The 20228-nt window shown below is 54.1% G+C and overlaps 5 protein-coding genes across 5 annotated transcripts; 3 read left to right on the plus strand and 2 right to left on the minus strand.

Moving 5' to 3' along the window:
- Window positions 1–147: 147 nt before the first annotated feature.
- HER10_EVM0000993 (uncharacterized protein) lies at window positions 148–3295 on the minus strand (the record flags this gene model as incomplete). Its single annotated transcript, XM_035470757.1, has 11 exons — window positions 148–498; window positions 551–1459; window positions 1522–1624; window positions 1676–1957; window positions 2017–2116; window positions 2170–2289; window positions 2342–2365; window positions 2414–2684; window positions 2763–2773; window positions 2835–3008; window positions 3079–3295. The coding sequence occupies 11 exons, from the start codon at window positions 3293–3295 to the stop codon at window positions 148–150; spliced, it is 2562 nt and encodes an 853-aa protein (XP_035331186.1).
- Window positions 3296–4774: 1479 nt separating this feature from the next.
- Window positions 4775–6674, plus strand: HER10_EVM0010208 (acetyltransferase). The gene is made up of 2 exons (XM_035483112.1): window positions 4775–5769; window positions 5833–6674. The coding sequence occupies exons 1-2, from the start codon at window positions 5353–5355 to the stop codon at window positions 5983–5985; spliced, it is 570 nt and encodes a 189-aa protein (XP_035331771.1). The 5' UTR covers window positions 4775–5352; the 3' UTR covers window positions 5986–6674.
- A 153-nt stretch (window positions 6675–6827) lies between these two features.
- HER10_EVM0000232 (carbonate dehydratase) lies at window positions 6828–7472 on the plus strand (the record flags this gene model as incomplete). Its single annotated transcript, XM_035470025.1, has 3 exons — window positions 6828–7007; window positions 7086–7237; window positions 7292–7472. The coding sequence occupies 3 exons, from the start codon at window positions 6828–6830 to the stop codon at window positions 7470–7472; spliced, it is 513 nt and encodes a 170-aa protein (XP_035331126.1).
- Window positions 7473–8144: 672 nt separating this feature from the next.
- Window positions 8145–14455, plus strand: HER10_EVM0000125 (topoisomerase IV). The gene is made up of 3 exons (XM_035469920.1): window positions 8145–8568; window positions 8995–12573; window positions 12628–14455. The coding sequence occupies exons 1-3, from the start codon at window positions 8509–8511 to the stop codon at window positions 14302–14304; spliced, it is 5316 nt and encodes a 1771-aa protein (XP_035331121.1). The 5' UTR covers window positions 8145–8508; the 3' UTR covers window positions 14305–14455.
- A 421-nt stretch (window positions 14456–14876) lies between these two features.
- Window positions 14877–17930, minus strand: HER10_EVM0006452 (uncharacterized protein). Its single transcript, XM_035476035.1, has 5 exons — window positions 16954–17930; window positions 16770–16802; window positions 16526–16687; window positions 16165–16466; window positions 14877–16095 (listed from the first exon to the last, which is right to left on the minus strand). The coding sequence occupies exons 1-5, from the start codon at window positions 17027–17029 to the stop codon at window positions 15643–15645; spliced, it is 1026 nt and encodes a 341-aa protein (XP_035331532.1). The 5' UTR covers window positions 17030–17930; the 3' UTR covers window positions 14877–15642.
- Window positions 17931–20228: the final 2298 nt, after the last annotated feature.

Here is a 20228-nt window from a genome sequence, read left to right on the forward strand (position 1 = left end):
CAAACTTCCCACCCATACACGGACAATCACTGTGTCGTTTGTGTCGGCAACACATTCCAAGATATCGTGTTTCTTCTTCTCTTACTTTTTCTTTGGCGTTTCTGGTTGTGAACGGAGAGCCACGGACCGAATCCACCCTCCATCCGTTCACGTGTAAATCTCATCAGTGAAGCTGTTGAGAGACAGACCCTCCTTGGCGATATCGTCCACGTCGACGAGGAAGTCGAGCGGCATCTCGACAATGTTGCCGCGCACGCGGTTCAGCCAGTCTTTAACCTCGCGCACACCGCCCGGGAACTCCTCGCGCACGACGTGGCCGTACTCGACCTTGCCGCGGTTGGCCTCCTCCTCCTTCTGCTTGTCATCCTCCTTCTTGGCGCCGGGGATGATGAAGTATTTGGAGAAGAACTCGTCGTAGTCCTTCCAGGTGCGGACGCGGTCGTTGGGGACGTTGTGGAAGACCTTTGTAAAAACTTCCGTGTTCGTGCGGGCGGTGCCCTCCCAGAGGTCCCAGACCTTTGTAAAAACTTCCGTGTTCGTGTGGCGGTGCCTCCCAGAGGTCCCAGAACTGCGGGACAACGGCGGGACGCGGCGCGTCGGCAGGGAGTCCGGCTCGTTGGCGCATCCGCGCCGGCGAGCCGTCGTGGCGTGGTCGAGGAGGCCGAGGCAGGCGAAGGAGTGGGAGGAGGTGGCGAACTTGGCGGCCGGCCATCTCGGACTCGACGGGGGTGGGGTCCTCGATGACGACGGCGATCTCCGAGTCGTGGGTGCCGAGCTGGGAGCGGTCGTTGAGGTTGGCGGAGCCGCAGATGACGAGGTTGTCGTCGGCGATGAGGAGCTTGGAGTGGATGTAGAGCTCCTCGCTGACGAAGGCGTCGAGCTCGGCCTCGGGCTCGCCGTGCCAGGGGACCGAGTGCAGGTCGCGGCCGCTGTCCATGTAGCACGCCGAGACGGTGTCCCAGGTCTGGTCCGAGACGCGGGACGCGGCCTCCTGGTAGCGCTCGTACTGGGAGTCGCCGCGGGTGCCGTAGCCCTGACCCTGCTCGCCGTAGCCCGCGCCGACGTTGTCGTCGTGCTCGCGGCGGGCGTCCTCGTAGCGGACGCCGGAGCGGCCTTCGGCGTCGGCCATGGTGGAGGAGATGTTGATGCGATCGTAGTTGCGGAGGTTGTAGAAGCGGACGTAGCGGCCCGGGTCGTCGATGCCGCCCTCGGAGCGGAGAGTCTCGATGATGGAGTGTCCGCCGCGGGAGATGGAGTTGTATTGGAATTCCATAATGGCGCGGGTGCCGAGGGCGTCGTCGGCCTTGAGGTCGCCGGCAAAGGCGGGGACAGCGGGCATGGCGACGACGACCTTGAAGTCTTCGCCATTTTGGTGGGCGCGGATGATGCGGTCGACAATGGCACGACCAATCTTGTTGGTGACGGGGTGTTGTTCCTTGCTGGTGGCCGTGATGAAGAACTTTGTCGTGCGTTAGAGTGCCTTATGGGTGAAGTTGTGGAAAAGGGGGTAGAGAGGTTTACCTGATTCTCCATGTAGACGTAGTGCTGGGCGTTGGTGATGGCATGCATGTAAGCATTCGCGATAGAGTGCTCAGTTGGGTGACCAGCAGACCACTCCGTGCAGCTGTGATAGCCCGTCAGTAACTTAATTCGACAGGATAAGGGTCTTAATTACCTTCGGGTGAGCTGAATGTTAGCAGCCCGGTCACCACGGTCGATTCTGCGGGGACCGTCATCCTGGTTATCGTCACTGACAGCCATGCGACTGATGCCTCGGTTGATACGGTCAGAGAGATCGCCAAAGAGGTGGCTGGTATGGCCACCTCCGCCGAAGAAACCGCCGCTCTCTGTCTCGTTCTCGGCGATTCTGCCAGCATCCGCGTTGGCAGCACCTCCACCGAGAGCTTGGTACTTTCCAGGGTTCTTCTTACCATACTTCTCGCCATAGATGAAGTTCCTACTCACGATCAGTATTCAGCGTTAGAATCGTCGGGGCCATGAGTGTCCAATACGGACCATCTATCGACGAAGTGGTCTGCCAGGTTTGCCACGATGGGGCCGCTCAAGCTGAGACTGACATCGGACCAGCCCATACGAGAGCTCTTGGTGCGGTCGACTGGTTGAATGTTAGCACAAACAAGAGCAGAACATATTATAGTGCTGGCTTACGCTTGTTTTGCTCCCAGTTGTCGACGTCAGCAAAGTCATAGACACGGGCGTTGTTGTAGTCTTGGCCGGGGAAAATGACGGCATCCAGGTTGCCGGGGTGGGCGTCCGCAATGGGGTGGCCTATTCCTGTTAAAGACAGCTCCCGAGGACCTGAGAGATCATTTCGACTCACTGTTGGTGTCCCATCTGCCAAAGCCTATGAAACTGTTAGTGAATGGCGTGCGTGCTTGGCATCACGACTTACACATATCGAGACCTCCCATGAAGGCAATCTTGCCGTCAATCAGGCAGAGTTTTTCGTGGTGAGCCCAGAATAGGGTGACTCCATCGGTAGCAGTACCGTAAATGGCCTTGATGGCATCACCGGAAGCCTTGGATAGGGTGAAAGTGTTGACGTTCATGTTGGCGAAGTTCTGCTTGAGCTCAGCCTGGAAGTCGTATCCGGTGGGCACATGGTCAGGGTGTCGAAACACGCCAATGTTGGGATGAAGGCTTTCCAGGTATGTCCTTGTGTGCTTGATGAGAGTGTCAGCATGACTCGAGTTCTATGGACACGCATTGTTGGTATATTGATATAAGTCATGTTGACTTACAGAGGACTTGACTAGTTGACATTGGTCGTTAGTGTGGTGTTCAGACGACTGCTCAGGGCCGGGGTCACTCACGGGTCAAGGCGGCTTCAACCTCCTTGTAGACGATAATGTTAATCTTGACACCCCTCTCGGCGGCAGCCTTGAGCAGGTTATCGATGCGATAGCGCTCATTCTGAGAGGGAGGACGGCGCAGGTACAGCTCTGGGCTCAGCCACCAATCCAAGATGTAAATGCTTTCGCGGGCCTCTGCAGCTCACACGGTCAGAAACAGATGGTTGATGCTTAGGGAATCGGTAAGATCGTGGTGCAAGCTTACGTTCGATAGCTTCGGAAACGGCCCAGAAGTAGGAACATCCGTCGACATACCACTTGGCGTTACCAGTGGTTTGAGGCGCAAAAGACTGGAATCTGTTCTCGGCGTGACCGGCGGGATGGTGCTCATGGCACTCGTGGCCTGAGTGAGTGTGAGCGTGTCGCTCATCCCCAAAAAGGGCGTCGATGCCCCGCTCCACCTTGCGGAAGATGTGATCCATGACGGCAGTGAGCTACTTCTGAGCTGGTATGAAGCCGAAATGGGAGAGTGAGAAGGCAATGGTGAGAATGAAAGAAAGAGAATGTGGGAGTTGTAAGAGTCGCGGACCAAGGTAGGTGAGTGTCGTTGAAGGAAGCTTTGGAGGAGGAGGGGAACTCGGAGTTGGTGTTAGGTAAAGGCGGCGATGAAACAGGGTCTAGACAGCGACGTCAGAGGGGTAAGTGCATGTGAGTGCGAGGGGAGTTTGGGAGGTAGCCAACTGCAAGCTGAGATAGCTACGGATACCATGGGTAGTGCCTATTGTCCCCTGGTACTTTGCAGATGGGACCATGCACCTCAGGACCTCTGGACCCAGGTAGATGCGGTGAAGGCAGCTGAAGGTGAGACGACACCAGCGGATGGTCCGTGTGTCCGAACTCCCGTGAGTGGGTGGCCTTGAATGCTTGCACCAATGGACCTGCAACTCCCTACCTTCTTGTGTAGGTAAGGTACCTTAAATGGGACGGGAGTCTCTTTTCCTACCCATCTTAGCTACCTTATGTAAAGGCAACGAGGTACTACGTACCTGACAGCAAGGTACTGCGAGTAAGTTGTGCAGCCTATCAAAGGCTTATGTCGTGGGGGAGAGTTGGGCTTCAAGGGTTTCGGTGGGCAGCTGTGATTTGTCCGTCCGAAAGCTGAATAGAATGTTCAATGCAAAGAAAGCAAGTTTGACCCCATGGAAATACTGACGTTGGAGGGGCAGTGCAGAACGAATACGGGCCATGGAGCAAACATGGTCAAGTGAGAAGACCGGTACACTCACCTTACCTTACATGAGAGCTCAAAGTCAATAAGGTACTGAAGGTTACGAATTGACGATGCTGCTGCTGCTTTAGAACTGTAACAAACCCTACAATACTACGACACATGCTGCATATAGATGGAATTGGCATCTTATCTTCAGCGTCAGCTTTAAGCTTGTTTGCTCCACTCCCAAGACAGATCATCCAGGGGTCGAACGGCAGCTGGGCCAAGCACTTCAACTCGGACACGTGCCGTGCGTTCCCAGGGACAAACTGCATCGTAGGGCCGAGTCCGGCCTAAGAAGCGGGCTGAATACGGAGGCATGTTGGACGTTGATGAATGAGACACGCTTCACGGAAGCGAACATAAGTGGAAACAATGGAAGCCTACCTACAGAAACCTGGAAGTTATTGCGGCTGCTAACAGCCGTTCAGGCATGTATCCGTAGGGCCGACGAAATCGGTTCTGCTTGATAGATTGGCACTGCCAAGGTGAATTGTCACAATCCATCGCGTCCTTCCATTCTATGCGGGGTGCTGTTTGTCTGCCGGCTTCTCTACGGCCCCTTGCGCCGGGAATTCCCTCGTAGCGGCTTCCGGTGCCTCTGGGCTTGGGCCACCAAGCCGCTAATCCCACCTTAAAGACACCCAGGCTGGACCCAATTGGATCTGGCAGGAGCCATCGAAAAAAAGAGCCTACCTGCACGAGTTGATTCTTGTCACCAATTCTTCCCTGATGTCCTGATATCCTCAACATCTCTCGAGAGTTCAAATCTCCACTTGTTCCCCATCTCCTGACAATTTTGGCGAACCTTGGTCATATCAATTGACTCATTTACTGATACGGACAACTCTCTTGCTCACGTCTCGTGCTGAGTCTCTTAAAGCTGAGGTGAGCTTTTTTGACAAATTTCCCCTCACTCAGTATTAGAACAGACACGCGACCTCGCTGCGCCGACACGAGACAGACACCAAGTCACCCTAACTAACTGGCTTGAAAGATACTTCGTGACCGGTCTCAATTGCGTGCATCTCATCACCGTCTAGAGCCATCATTAGCACGGCAGGGCCAGAGAACAAACTTACGCTGTTCCTGCATTGTCGATCTCTGTTAGCTCTTACTTCTTCCTGCTCTGGTCTGGCTGGGCTGCGCAGTCTCTAAGCCATCTGGTCCAAGTCACGACCACTATCGTATTTCTAGTGGACGATACTTTATTGAGACAGCAAAAAGGGCACGTTACCTTCGCACGCACGAGGCGAGGAGGCCTTCAAGATGTCCTCCAGCTCGGGGACACCGTATATCTTCTCACCCGCGGATCACACCCACTTGATTCCCTACTTGGCAGCACTACATGCCGGCTGCATCAGCTCAGACCGGACTCTCGCGACCTTCTTGCCCCCTCTGTCACACGAGAAGCTTTTAGGATGGTGGAAGGAGCGCATAGCAGAGGTGACTGCAGGCACTCGCATGATGTTGATTCTCCTCGACGAATCCGACCCGGGCGCCAAGTTTAAGGGCACCGAGCTCATGGGCGTCGTTATGCTCTCCATGCCCTACTCCGAGACGGGCCCGTTCCGCGGCTTCGTCGAGAAGCTTCTCATCAGCCCTAAGTTCCGTCGGCGTGGTGGCGCAAGGATGTTGATGAGTGCTCTTGAGGGTGAGGCTTTTCGGAGGGGACGAACGCTGTTGGTAAGGAACTTGGAGCTATTGAACCTCCAGCCCTTGAGGAGAATGCTGACGGGATGTGCTTAGATGCTTGATACCGAGGTTGGTAGCCCGGCAGAGGATGTCTGGAGAAAATTCGGATACGTCGAGGTCGGCAGAATCCCAAACTACGGCATCAGTCCCGCCGTTCCACGGCAGCTGAAGGATCAGGTTTTCTTCTATAAGCAGCTCTCGACGTAGCGAGTTTCCATTTCCAGAGATTCCACGGCGTTGAGGGTTTTGATGGTCTGTTCTAGATAGTTTATTACAAAGACAGAGGCGACCCACGTCACCTGTTGATTCCCGTGCGGACGAGACCGGGATTTGAAGAATCAAGTGAGATTCCGGTACGCATGACTGATCTTCTCGGGATCCCGACACCGTTGTTTCAAGGTGACCCGGCGTGCGAATAAAGCGTTACGGGGCCAGTCGGAGCGGCTCGGTGACGGCTCTCCGGGATGATGCAACGCCGACATTGACCTTTTTTGCACTTAGGACGCATCCACTTTCGCTCTTCAACGACTGCGTATCAAGAACGTCGTAAAGGCAGGGTTGCGTGGGCGAAGAACTTGGCAACCAGATCGGTGACAGAGGCTACAGCTTACCAATACCGCCGATCGGTCCCACGATCGAACCCCACATTGGAATCGGGGTATCTGGGCACACTCACCTTTCCCAGCCGGGACCGAACTATTGCTCTTGGATGCGGGAGACGGCGAAGCTCGTTGGTTGAACGTCTCGGTGTGCACAAAGGCCGAAAAGCACGCCATATACCCACATTCAGATATCACAGGATTTCAGTGGTTATCAGTGATCACAGGCGCGGCACTTGGAGAACTGCAAGTCGGGCTTGGGGCAGAATGAGAGAAAGAGGGGAATATGTAAAGGCCAGGGGATCTCCCATCTCTTACAATCCCGAGACGGTCCTTGTCAAATAACCTATATACCATATCTACTCGGGAAGAACCAAGACAAAACTAAACGTCCCACATAGCGTAATTCACAGCAAGTCTTAAACATCATCATCTCACACTTCATTCACCATGTCCGCAATCCAAAAGAACGTCGAGGCCGCCTCGGAAACCTACTCGTCGACCTTTGACAAGGGCCACCTCGCCCTCCCGCCGGCGAAAAAGTACCTCGTCCTTACGTGCATGGATGCCAGGATCGATCCGGCGCGGGCTTTTGGTATCGAGCTGGGCGATGCGCACGTCATTCGCAATGTAAGCCATATAAACCTCACGAGAGGCAAGCATTCATGCTAGATCCGCCTTGGCTCACTATGAGATGAAAAATCCTAGGCCGGCGCTTCAGCCATAGACGCGATCCGCAGCATCGTCATCTCGCAGCAGCTCCTCGGCACGCACGAGATTGTCCTGGTCAAGCATACGGGCTGCGGCATGTTGACTTTCAAGAACGAGGATGCGTTTGGTCTCGTCGAGAAGAATCTTGGGTGAGTTGCCATAGTCACATCATCTCTCTTATTGCATTAACGTGTTTTGGTCAGTGCCGAGGCTTCCTCGGAGGCGGCGAGCCGTATCCCAGACTTCCTCCCCTTCCCGGAGCTGGATGCGGCTGTCAAGAAGGATATTGAGTTTATCAAGGCGTCCAAGTTGGTGCCGGAGAGTGTTGCTGTGAGCGGATGGGTTTATGAGGTTGAGACGGGGAAGACGAGGCGTGTTGTTTGAGGGTTGAGGGCTGTCAGTTTACTAGGTGTTTTGATGGGTTGGAGGGCGTAGAGAGGCGTTTGATTGTGTTGGTGCCTCAGGGAGTGCTTGAATGTCATTTTGAGATATGAATGGTAGTGTGAGTGAGGAGATGATACGGCGGTATGATTAGGTCTTTCGAATTCGATCAACTTGTGCCAGAAATGACGTTATGTTTCTTCCTGCTGTTGAGGCTATATCAATACTTAATCGCCCTAAGGTACTTTAGGTAGTATATGATAAGGTGGTGAGTGAAAGTTGACGGGTTGTGTCTTGGGCTTAAGGTTGTGGGTCTGGCTAGCAGCTCCCGCTGGTCTGGTCTTGCACGGAAATCTAGTGCCACCGCGACGCCTCAATTGGACAGGCGGCGGGGCAGAGGCAGAGCGTGCAGCTGGCAGATGCCGGGAGGCAAGGGACGTGCTTTTCCCCCGCTCGCGCCGGTACTCTGGCGCCACGCCGTGGGACGGGAGGTGATATCTCAGGTAGTGGCAGCGAAGCACAGCAAGTAGGAGGGCCTGAGGCAGTAAACAAAGGGGGAAAGACGCCAAGGGCCCCGACGCGGTCCAGTCAGAAAGAGCAAGGAGGTGTCGCGACTCCATTTTCCTTCACCCGTCAGGTTCCCAATTTGTTTACTTGCCCAGGTGCCAAACATCAACATCCCAAAAAGGGTTGCTACCAACAACAAGGAAAATCATCCCGTCGCCCAATCCAGTCCCGACAAGATCGCAACACACAAACTCCCTTCACCATACCCTCTTTTCAATGTAAAAAGACCCTGCTCGAGCTGGCACACTCGTTCCCCTCCTCCCTCTCTTTTTCCTTACCAACTTTCGTGCCAATTGCGCGCCTGGTCCGCCCAGCTAGCCGTTTCGGATCAAATCTTGTCGTATCCTCCTCGTCCTTGTCTCGCCGAGCGATTCCTCGACCATTTCCTCCATCACCACGTGTGTCGACTACTACCGCGTTCCGAAATTTCTTGTGTTCCTCCCCGCGCCTCGGGGAGCGCATATTGTACAAGATGTCGTCCGACGAAGCGTCCGTCTTTAGTATGGGAGAGGAGTCCGACTTTGCGCCTGCAGTATGTTTGCTTCCTTTTTTCTGTCTGCAGAGTATTCCTGTCTCTGCTGGGGCCCCTTCGCTTTCACCCTCGTGCCCCTCATCGCAATCCGGGGAAAGAGCAGTCGTCGCGCCTGCCTCATCATGGGCCGTACCCAGATCTGGCGGTGCGCCGCGCCTGCTCTGCCTGCCCTCCATATTGACGGACTCCCGTTTGTCGCAAACCAATCCTTAGCCGCGAGAATATTCTTCACGACTGCCCTACGTCTACTTGCGCGAGCTCTTCACATTCCAAACCCCCACCAGCGGTCAGATCTCTGGTACCTTGCCACCTCCTGACTACCGCACCTCCTCTGCCCATCCGGCCAAGATGCCGATCCTACAGCGGCCCAGCCAGTTGCCGACTGCTCCTCGGATCATTACGCGACCCAGTACTGACCCGTCACAGAAGCCCAAGGCAAAGGCAGCCGCCGTTAAGAAGGCGCCAACGAAGAAGCTGACGCAGACTACCTTGAAGACGAAAGCCGTACCCAAGAAACGCGCGAAACCCGAGAGCGACGACGAAGATGGCGCCTCAACTTTCTCAAACACCCCGCCTAGCGCCAAGAAGCTTAAGAAAGCGCCCGCTGCGAAGAAGTCCAGTGGAAACCCCCTCTCAGAGATCGAGAACGACAGCGTCATGATCGACGACGAGGAGCCTGCCGCGCCCAAGACCAAGAAGAATGCCACCGATACCTACCAGAAGCTCACCCAGCTAGAGCACATCATCAAGCGTCCCGATACCTACATTGGTTCCGTTGAGCCCACTGAACAGCCCATGTGGGTTTTCAACAAGGAGACGAAGCTCATGGAGTACCGCAAAGTTACATTCGTGCCTGGTCTGTACAAGATTTTTGACGAAATTCTTGTCAACGCCGCCGACAACAAGCAGCGCGATGCCACCATGACTACCATGAAGATTACCGTTGATCGCGAGGCAGGCGAGATCTCTGTTGAGAACAACGGTAAAGGTATTCCCGTCGAGATTCACGGCAAGGAAAAGATCTACATCCCCGAGATGATCTTTGGTCACCTCTTGACTGGTTCCAACTACGACGACGACGAGAAGAAGACGGTCGGTGGTCGCAACGGTTACGGAGCCAAGCTGTGTAACGTCTTCAGTGAGCAGTTCACTCTTGAGTGCCAGGACTCCAACAACGGAAAGAGATACAAGCAGGTCTGGACCGACAACATGAGCAAGTGTGGCAAGGCGAAGATTTCCAGCAGCAAGACTAGCGACTTTGTCCGCGTCACCTTCAAGCCTGACTTCAAGCGCTTTAGCATGACAGGTATCGACGATGATCTGGAGGCTCTCATCAACCGTCGCGTCTACGACATGGCGGGTACTGTTCGCGGTATCAAGGTGTACTTGAACGGCACCCACATCAAGCTCGCGTTCAAGGGCTACTGTGAGATGTATGCCAAGGCCATCTCCAAGGAACGTGGCGCAGAGGAGGGCGTCGAGCCCAAGGTCGTTGTCGAGGTTGACAAGACCGATGCTCACCCTCGATGGGAGATTGCTTTCACCGTGTCAGACGGCTCCTTCCAGCAAGTCTCGTTCGTCAACTCCATTGCCACAACGTCAGGTGGTACACACGTCAACTACGTTGCCGACCAAATCACCGGCTCGTTGCTCAAAACTCTCGACAAGAAGAAGAAGGGCCACGCCCTCAAGCAGAATCATATCCGCAATCACATCTTCATCTTTGTGAACTGTCTTGTCAACAACCCAGCCTTCACTTCCCAAACAAAGGAGCAGATGACCACCAAGGTCAGCCAGTTTGGTAGCAAGTGTCCGCTCACTGAGGAATTCCTAAAGAAGATCGCCAAATCTGACGCCATCCAAAACATCATCGACTTTGCCGAGAAGAAGGCCGACAAGATGATGGCCAAGAGCGACGGAAACAAGCGATCCCGCATCAGCAACGCGAAACTAGTTGATGCTAACTTGGCTGGCACTCGCCACGGCCATGAATGTACACTCATTCTCACGGAAGGTGACTCTGCCAAGAGTTTGGCTGTCGCCGGTCGTGCGATCCTGGATCCCGATCGCATCGGAGTCTTCCCCCTTCGTGGTAAGATGCTCAACGTGCGAGATGCGTCCATCGACCAGATTACGAAGAACGCCGAAATCCAGAACATCAAGCAGTTCATGGGCCTCAAGCACAAGCAGACATACACCGATACCAAGAGTCTGCGATATGGTCACCTGATGATCATGGCCGATCAGGATCACGACGGTTCTCATATCAAGGGTCTTCTCATCAACTTCTTGCAAGTCCAGTACCCGTCCTTGCTGCAGATTCCCGACTTCTTCCGGGAGTTTATTACTCCTATCGTCAAGGTCTGGCAGGGACCCAATCCGAAGAAACCGCAACGCCTCAAGTCATTCTTCACTCAACCTCAGTACGAGGAGTGGAAGGATAACAACAGGAACGAGCTTTCCAGGTGGCACTACAAGTACTTCAAGGGTCTGGGCACCAGTTCAAACGAAGACGCCCAAGTCTACTTTACCAACCTTGATGACCATCTGAAGGAGTTCGACACGATGAAAACTGAGGAGGCCGACCTCTTCGATCTTGCCTTCTCCAAGAAGAAGGCGGACGCCAGAAAAGAGTGGCTCGGTAGCTTTGTGCCCGGTACTTTCCTCGACCAGTCTACCAAGACCATCTCGTACACCGACTTTGTCAACAAGGAACTCATCCTCTTCTCCATGGCTGATAACATGCGTTCCATTCCCTCTGTTCTGGACGGATTGAAGCCCGGTCAACGTAAAGTCATGTACGCCTGTTTCAAGAGGAACTTGGTCAAAGATCAGAAGGTCGTTGAATTGGCCGGTTACATTTCTGAGCAGACTTCCTACCACCACGGTGAAGTGTCTCTGCAGCAGACCATCATTGGACTCGCCCAGACCTTTGTGGGTTCAAACAACATCAACTGCTTAGAGCCCTCCGGAAACTTCGGTTCCCGACTTGCCGGTGGTTCAGATGCTGCCAGCCCTCGTTACATTCACACGAGACTGTCACCATTTGCAAGGAAGATCTTCTCTCCCCTCGACGAGCCCAACCTGGACTCCCAGTACGAAGACGGAAAGAGGATTGAGCCCAAGGTCTACGCGCCAATCATTCCCATGATTCTTTGCAACGGTGCTGACGGTATCGGTACTGGTTGGAGTACTTCCATCCCCAATTACCATCCAATTGACATTGTCAACAACCTGAAAAGACGCATGGGTCGCCTTGATGGTGAGGATGGCGAGGATGGCGTGTTCCAGACCATGATGCCGTGGTTCCGTGGCTGGAAGGGCACCCCTGAGCAGGCCGAGAAGGATCGCTACAAGTTCAACGGAATATGCGAGCTCGATGAGAAGACTGGTGAGGTCATCATCACTGAGCTTCCTATCCGCATGTGGACAGATGACTTCAAGGCCAAGCTCGAAGAAGTCATCAGCGGTACTAAAGGCCCAGTCTGGATCAAGGACTACAAGGAATTCAACGACCACAAGAACGTCCACTTCGTTATTCAAATGGACGACAAGCAAGTCAAGGACGTTATGAAGGACGGCCTCATGGAGCGTTTCAAGCTCTCCAAGCAGGTCGCAACCTCCAACTTGGTCGCTTTTGATACCAACGGTCAGATTCGCAAGTACGAAAAGGTGGAAGACATCTTGGAGGAGTTCTATCACTATCGTCTCGATATGTACGCTCAGCGCAAGAAGCATTGGCTGGGTGTCTACCACTCAGACTTTAGAAAGCTTTCTGAGCAAGCTCGCTTCATCAGGGAAATCATCGACGGCAAGCTCGTCGTCGCGAAGAAGAAGAAGCAGGTTCTCGTCGAGGAGCTCGCCAAGCGCAAGTACGAGCCTTTCCCCAGAAACAAGGACAAGAATGTCAAGAAGAAGTCCACAGACGAAGACATGGAAGGCAACGACGACGGTGAAGAGGATGAGGCCGACGAGCAGACGAACGGCTACGACTATCTGCTTTCTGTTAGTATCCCCTGACCTCAATGACCAAATCTTGTCACTAACAATTATCTCTAGATGCCAATTTGGAACTTGACTTATGAGCGTCTTGAAAGACTTCAGAAGCAAATTGACAATAAGAAGGCCGAGCACGATGCACTTCTTGCTCTCAGTGAGAAGGACCTCTGGTCAAAGGATCTTGACGAGTTCGTGGCCGAGTGGGAGACCCAGATGGCCATGGACGCTGAAATCCAGACCAACATTCGGAGACTCGGTAGGCGTGTGTCTAAGAAGATTGGTGCTGGCAAGGGTCGGAAGACGAAGAAGGAGGACGACGACTACGCACCCGGGGAGAAGAAGCGTCCTGGGCCTAAAGCCAAGGCTGCCGCCAAGGTCACCGAGAAGGCTGCTGACAGATTCGCCGCCATGTTCGAGAAGGACAAGACGAAGCCAAAGAAGGAGGACGCTGATTCAGACGCATTCTCGGACAATGACTTTGCAGCTCTTGGTGGCAGAAAGAATGCTGCTAAGCCCGCGGCTGAGCCGACCCGTCCCAGAGCCGCCGCCATCAAGAAGAAGCCCGTCTACCAGCTGAGCGATACTGATGACGACGACGAAGATTTTGCTAGCCTTGGCAAGAGTACCTCTGCCCCGGTGGAGTCGGCGGTTGAGGACGATAACTCTTCGCAGAGTCAGAAGTCCGCAGCGGCCAAGAAGCCCGCGCCCAAGAAGTCTGCACCCAAGGAGCCTTCGCCCAGGGTGGAAGAGTTGCTCAGCGACGATGATGATGACTTTGAAAACCTTGGCAGCAAGAAGACCTCCAGCGACAAGGCCGCATCAAAGTCCGCATCGGTTGAGCCTGCACCCAAGAGCAAGCGCGCTGCTGCAACGAAGAAGTACGTCATTGAGGATGAATCTGACGAAGATGACGACTTTCAGAGTGCTGCCGAGATGAGCGCATCCCCTGAACCGAAGCCTGCAAAGCCTGCCGCCAACAGCAGAAACCAGAGGGCTGCGACCACCACCAAGAAGTCAAAGTACGTTATTGACGATGAATCTGAGGAGTCCGAGGTGGAGGAAAACCACATTGGAGACATTGGTTCTCTGGTCCGCGGAATCGGCGCGCCCAAGTCAGAGACGGAGAAGGGCCGACTTAGTTTGTTCGCCATGAACCGTCCTGACAATGGGCGCGACTCCACCTTGCCCAAGATCAAGACCAAGGCTTCGAGGACCTTTGACGACGATAGTGTTGACGACACCAACTACGAGATGCTGGCTCGGTCGTCTCCTCACAAGACCTTCAACAAGGGCGACGACATTGACAGCTTCTTGAGCGATGACGGTGCTCCTGCCACCAAGGGTTCCAAGGCAAAGGAATCCAAGGCTGCTCCTGCTGCTGCAGTGGCCAAGAAGGCTCGCGGTCGTCCCGCTGGAGCGAAGAACAAGGCCAAGGACGCCGAAGCAGCACCAGCACCCAAGGCTAAGCCCAAGGCAAAGGCAGCTCCCAAGCCGCCTACACTTTCACCCGCCGCCAAGGCCTATGCTGCTAAGAAGGCGACGAAGCGTGCGGTGAGCGACGACGAGGATGATGATGTTGACATGGAAGACCCTGAGTCCCCGCCTCGTCCCGCTGCTCGAAGCAGACCTGGGCGCGCGGCTGCGACCAAGGCCAAGGCGAAGCCCACCTATGTCATTGAGGATGACAGTGAGATGGACGTCGACGAGGACCCGTTCGACATGGATGATAGTGATTAGGGGGAAAGGCCCGGGGTCAAATGACGCGTGAGCGCGTACATGTGCTGTGTATACTGGGCCAGGTTAGGCAATGGGGGCTAACGGCGGGAGGTTTCACGGAAGGGCAGACATTACTGCTGCTACCTTTCTACTTTGCTATTTTATTGCTCACAATTGTTTTTTATTTCCTTTTGGCAGAGGACCCAAGGGGGAAACAGCATCTCTTGCTCCTTTTTTTTTTTCCCTCTTTCGATACCTATGCAGACAGGCCCCGGCGGCAGTGAGTCTATGCCTATATTCTGGTATACCTACATACTGCTTGCTGTAACAAGAAACGATAATTCAGTTTTTCAACTAGATATCGTGTCTTCCGGAGTGATGTACTACAGCTTGACGTGTAAATCGGGTTCGCCATCCAACTCGGCCCATCTTTGAACCGGCTTTGCAAGGTCGTTACCATAATTGTTGCCCCTCTACACATTCCTGTAAAGAAGTGATCTCTTTTGGCTTGGGATATGATCCGTTCGAAGGGAGCGCAGGTCGGTGAAGGAGGAATTTTTGTATCAAATGGCGGACCCCCGCCTCGGTCATTCGTTGGAGAGAGCACGATGTCTGCAGACAAAAAACAGAGGGAGGAGGGGAAGACTTTATATAGCGAACGAGTGGGCTTTGATCTAACTAACCATCTGGGGTGATCATCGTTGACCAGATATGCTGCCGAGGGAGGGAGAAACGACTCTAGTCAAATTCTCTTTACCTTCCTACGTCACCAGCTTACGTGCTACGAATAATATGGTGATGTAGAGGCTTCCCGAGCACGCGGATTATGCTATCGAGCAAGTTGATGTGTCTAGACTGCGAGGCAGCTTCGATACACCGATGTCACATGCCCCCAAAACGTGTCCAGTACGAACAACTTCAGGAAAACACTGCCGACCGATGCTTGGCATGCAGTAATCACCAAGCACGAAACAGAATAGAAGTAACATGTTTCTTTGCGTCCCCTAGACAATCTGATGATCCCCCGTTCGCCAAAGCCGTGTGCCATGAAGAGAGAACTACAAGCCAATACACTACATGCGTACACGATAATCCGTTCAACGACCCTTGCCTCCGCTTGGAGACACTCTTGTGATATTATCCTTTTGTTGCTTACTATGTGCAACTAAACTCCAGAGAACCGGCCCGCGAACCTTACCACGCCGATAAAGTCGCAGTGAGAGAGAGAAAAAGTGGTGTGCATGATCCCATTCGTGTTATTCGTGAGTCATTCCGTTGTCGTCAAGCCGGTGGCACAACGCGAAAACCGCGAATGCTTGCCAGCCTGTATACACTCAGAAAACCAAACGAACGAGATGTTTAGGAGGCGACCATGGGGGTCTTCTCCTCGGCACCCGGGACAACGGGCTCCGTGGTGGTGCTCTCAAAGTCGGCCTTGGGAGCGGACGGGAAGTCCTTCTCCTCCACAGAGGGGATGGCGGTGTCTGCGGAAGGAACACGGGCGGGCTTGGAAGAGGCCTCGGGGGAAGCAGAGCGGCGGCCGAGCAGCTGCTGGGCCTTGGCGGTGTAATCTCCCATGTACTGCTTGGTGATGTTGGTGGCCTCAGCGGTGTGCTTGCTGGCGACAGTGCGGAACTGGTTGGTCTGCTGGTTGATGACCTCACCGGCGCGGTTGAGCTGGGCGTCGATGAGCTCCTGGTTGGAGGTGTAAAGAAGAGGGACCATGAAGAGCGCAGTGGTGGCAATCAGAGAAAGGCCCCAGAAGGGAACGATCTTGACCAGGTAGTAGGCAATGAAGGAACCGATGAAGGCCTGTGGTAAGAAATTGCGTCAGTCACCATGATGTCAAGAATTGTGGAGATTGTCACGCGAGCAGCTTACAGCAGCAGAAGCACCAATGTTCTCGGCGAAGACGATGCGCTGAGCCTCAATCACGAAGAAGTTGATCAGCTCGTGAACGTCTCCTATGGCGGCATCGAGCGTCTCTCTAGGAATGACGTGGTAGCGTCTTGGGCGGAGCTGGGTAGCAAGGCCGTTGTTGAGGACGAGCTTGCCGGCGACTTCGGCAAGAACGGTGGTGCCGAGCACCATCCAGGTAAGCTTCAAGCTGTATCGCAGAACGTCGAGGTAACGAGCAGCGAAGATGAGGGCAACGATGGAGGAGTAGGCAATGGCCGAGGCACCTGTGGGGTAGTTTGTCAGTCGGGGTCGGGGGCCGGAAGGAGTCCGAGCTATCACGTACGAGGGTTGTTCCACGAGATAAGCTCGAAGAAGAAGGAGTGGTAGTGAGTCAAGGGCTGGCCGGTGGCAGCGGGGTTGGCGGGCGTCTTGCGAGAGGCAGCGAGGTTGCCGAACTCATTTGAAGTCTTTGCGGACTGGTCCTTGACACTCTGGGCGACGGGGCCTGGAAGGAAGGATTCTGGTCAGTATTTGACGATGCGCCACAAAGACGTCATGGGAGGGAGACGTGGGGAAATAAGACGTACCGGAAGCGACCTGCTGGTAGGCAGCGGCAGCGTCTGGGAGGGAATTATTAGCTTAATGTGGTCGCTGGCGATGGGGATTGAAGCTTGAAACACTATGCGCACAAGTTAGCCGGATGTTCGCATGAGGGGGGACATCTGGAGCGGGAATGGCGGGATCTCGAGGGACAGCGATAACGTACCTTACTCTCCTTGGTAGCCTGGATGTAGGAAGTACCGTTGGCAGAAGGAGCCGTGGTAGGGGCATCCGGGAAGTCAGACATTGTGTGTGATCGCAACGAGGATTCTGGCGATGTATGTATGGTGTTCTTGTTTAGGAGAGGAAGTACTGCGGTCGGGCAGTTGCGGATGGGAAACGTCGTGTGATGGTGGAGTTGCTAGAAAGCTACCTTGTTTGCGTTTCAAGAAATCGAAGCTTGGGTGGGATGGAAGAGAGAAGCTTTGGTAAGAAGCAAGTGGTAGAAGCTTTGGGGTATTGAGAAGTTCTTGAGATGTAGGAAAAGGTTTGTAGGTAGGTAGGAGGAAGAGAGAGGAAGGCCAGGTGTTTTTGTTGCAATGATGTGTGTAGCCTGAAGGTAAGGTAGGTCTGGAAGCTCAGGCAGAGGTGTAAACCGGAAAGGTGAGGGCGTGTGTTTGTGATTGTGTGGGTGGGTAAGGTCCAGGTGGGTGCAAGACCGGCAGCAGGAGGTGGAAGGTCAGGGAAAAAAACACGGGCAAGGAAGGGGGGAGAGGGAAAAAAAGACTTTGTGTGCGAGAGAGGTGGCTCGGTTGGTAGGAAGGTAAGGTACGAATATTGGCAGTGCTGCTGCTGCTTCTTCTGCTGGTGGTGGTGCTGCTGCTGCTAGGTGGCAGTGATGTAAATGAAGATCAAGAAGAAAGGAGCACCGCAGAGCCCACTGGTAGCGTCCGTGCCAACGCCGGGCAGGCCAGGCTTGCCAGGACAAGCCCAGGGCGGCGGCGGGACAGCCAGCGGGAGCAAAGGATAAGGTACCTCAAGGAGCAAAGCAACAACAGCAGGAGTAAGGTACCTTACTGCGTAAGAAATGACCCGAGAAGGAGCAATGGGAAACTCCATCAGTCCGTCACCTCCGTCCCGTCTGGGAATTTGGCAAGAGGCAGTGACGCTGTTGTCTCCCAAACAGGACCTACTAGCCGGGGGAAAAGACCCACGTAGAGGAGCTTTCTCTCCCTTATTTCACACTCCCGTCTACGATACTCCGTAATACTGCTCGTCCTACACCATTTCTTACACCACCAGTACTCCGTATACGAACACCTACTCAAGGTATGGCACTGCAGCACGAATACCAATGACTGCATAGTGGAGAGAGAGAGAGAGACTGGCGAGCACACGCAGCAGTAGCACGCAGCACGCAGACGGGGAACGACAAGAAAAAAAGAAGAGGGGCGGCGGGTCGGGGTGTGGCTAGTGCCCGTCAAGTTGCTGCGTACTGCGTAGGTACTGCGTGCCCAGCTTGGTTTCCAACCTGTGATGACGCAAAAGCTATGCCACAGCAACCAATCGCTCGGTACCTCTGGACTACCTCCCTAGGCGCCCCCCAAGACGCGCTCCAAGGGGCTCTGCCTCCATACAATTGCTACGCCGTGTCCGCCAATGACGAAGTATCATGTCAGTCTTTCCTCCCCTCCCCTCCGTCTTTGGCGTCATCCCACTGCGTAGCGTCCCTCGTTGGCCGCTAGTTATGCAGCAGGCATGTGACGTGCTCCTGCATTTTCCTCTCAGGTCTCTTCCTCCCATTGCTGCCAGTCTTCCTTCCTGCTCGCAGAGGTCTAGAATTAGCTGCCCACTAGGTACCTATCCTACACTAGGTACCTAATGACTGCAGCGGCTGAAGCGACCGGGGATCACCTCAAAATCCTGGAAATCCTGAAACCATGGCATTTCGCTGATATCTGATGCAAGCTGCCCGCCACCCTCCTCTCTCTCAGTCCTTCACCTCTGCGCCAGGCCATTCGTTGCGTCCTCATTACCGTGCCACAAATGCAGACGGGCCACGCACGCAAGCCACCGTGATTCCCGTTCCAGGTTACGTCGTTACCAAAGAAGCCAGCCTGTTCATTCACCGAACCCTCCTCTCGTGGTACATTACCCAAAGAGGTTGGAGAAGCACAACCCACGATGATCGGGCCTGGTCCTAGCTTCAGAAGCAACACACAAGCTACCCACTCCCTAGCGCCGCCGTGTGGCCCGTCCACTTTCAGCCCCTCCACCACTCCCAAGCAACCACAAGGAAAAAAATTCACGATATCACCTCGACCCTCCGGTACTTTACAACTTCAAAGAGCCTTCTTATCCGTTGCTCAGACGCCCGACATCTTGATCCAGGGCATCCCGAGCACATCTGAAAGCTGACGACCTGCCAGCACATCACTTATAGCCTCTGAGATACGATAGCTAGGTCTTCCTTGACCCCCGCCGCCAGCAACGCCCACACGCCAGCCCACCGTTGCAAATGAAGCTACAGCCATCAGACGAACCCATCTCTTTCCATCACTTGCCATTCAAACACAGGCAAGCCACAAAATAACATCAGTCGTAGCTCGCACCGGCCGTCCGTCCGTCCCCCCCTACCGCGCCGGCCGTGAATCGGATCTGAACGCCCGGTCTTTGCGGCACGTGCCCCCAGGCTCCCCAGCTACCCTTCTCTACACGTGCCAAACGCTGCCACCGGACCTGATAAGACGATGTCTTTATTTTGTCACTTGACACTTGACATGTCTTTCTCCAAGTGACAAGTCAACATCAGAGCTATCCTTCTTCACAGACCACATGTACCACTTGGGTAATCTACCTTACAGCAAGGCAGTTGTGGCTGCTGCATCTATCCAGCCGAACAAGAGGGCTTCCAAAACCCTCCCATGCGAGAATGTCTCGGTCAAACACACACACACCACCACCACCACCAAACAGAAAGAAAAAAGCAGACCAGATTGTCGATATTCTCCATCACCAAAAGTGACCCATCAGTCTCTCAGACAACGATATCATAAAGTAAACAGGGCGCAAAACAAAAAAAAAAGTTCTTTCCTCTCCCAAAATCCACTCTTAACCACAGCAACATACCCTCCAAACCAGCAATATCCCAGTCCCTCTCTCTCTCTCTCTCTCCACCCACCACACTTAGTGTCGTATCTGCGCCACAGCAATCACATGTGAAAAACAACACCATCCACCATCGTAGCATCGCACCGCCACACTTAGAGGGTCCCAAGCACAGACAGAACAGATACCTATAGTACTCACGACATGGGTCACCCAAAAGCCAAGCAAACCCAAAACTGCTGCAGATGCAACATCAAGGACCCACGATGTTGCCCAAACGGGTCAAAAGAAAAAGGGGTTCGCCTTTTCCAGTCCCCATCCCCCCCATAGGCATGGGGATTGGGGTTGGACTCACAGACCACTGATAAGGGTAGCTTTGCACTTTTACAGCTCTACTT

This window comes from Colletotrichum scovillei (genome assembly GCF_011075155.1).
Source record: "Colletotrichum scovillei strain TJNH1 chromosome Unknown Contig00007, whole genome shotgun sequence".
Lineage (NCBI taxonomy): Eukaryota > Fungi > Ascomycota > Sordariomycetes > Glomerellales > Glomerellaceae > Colletotrichum > Colletotrichum scovillei.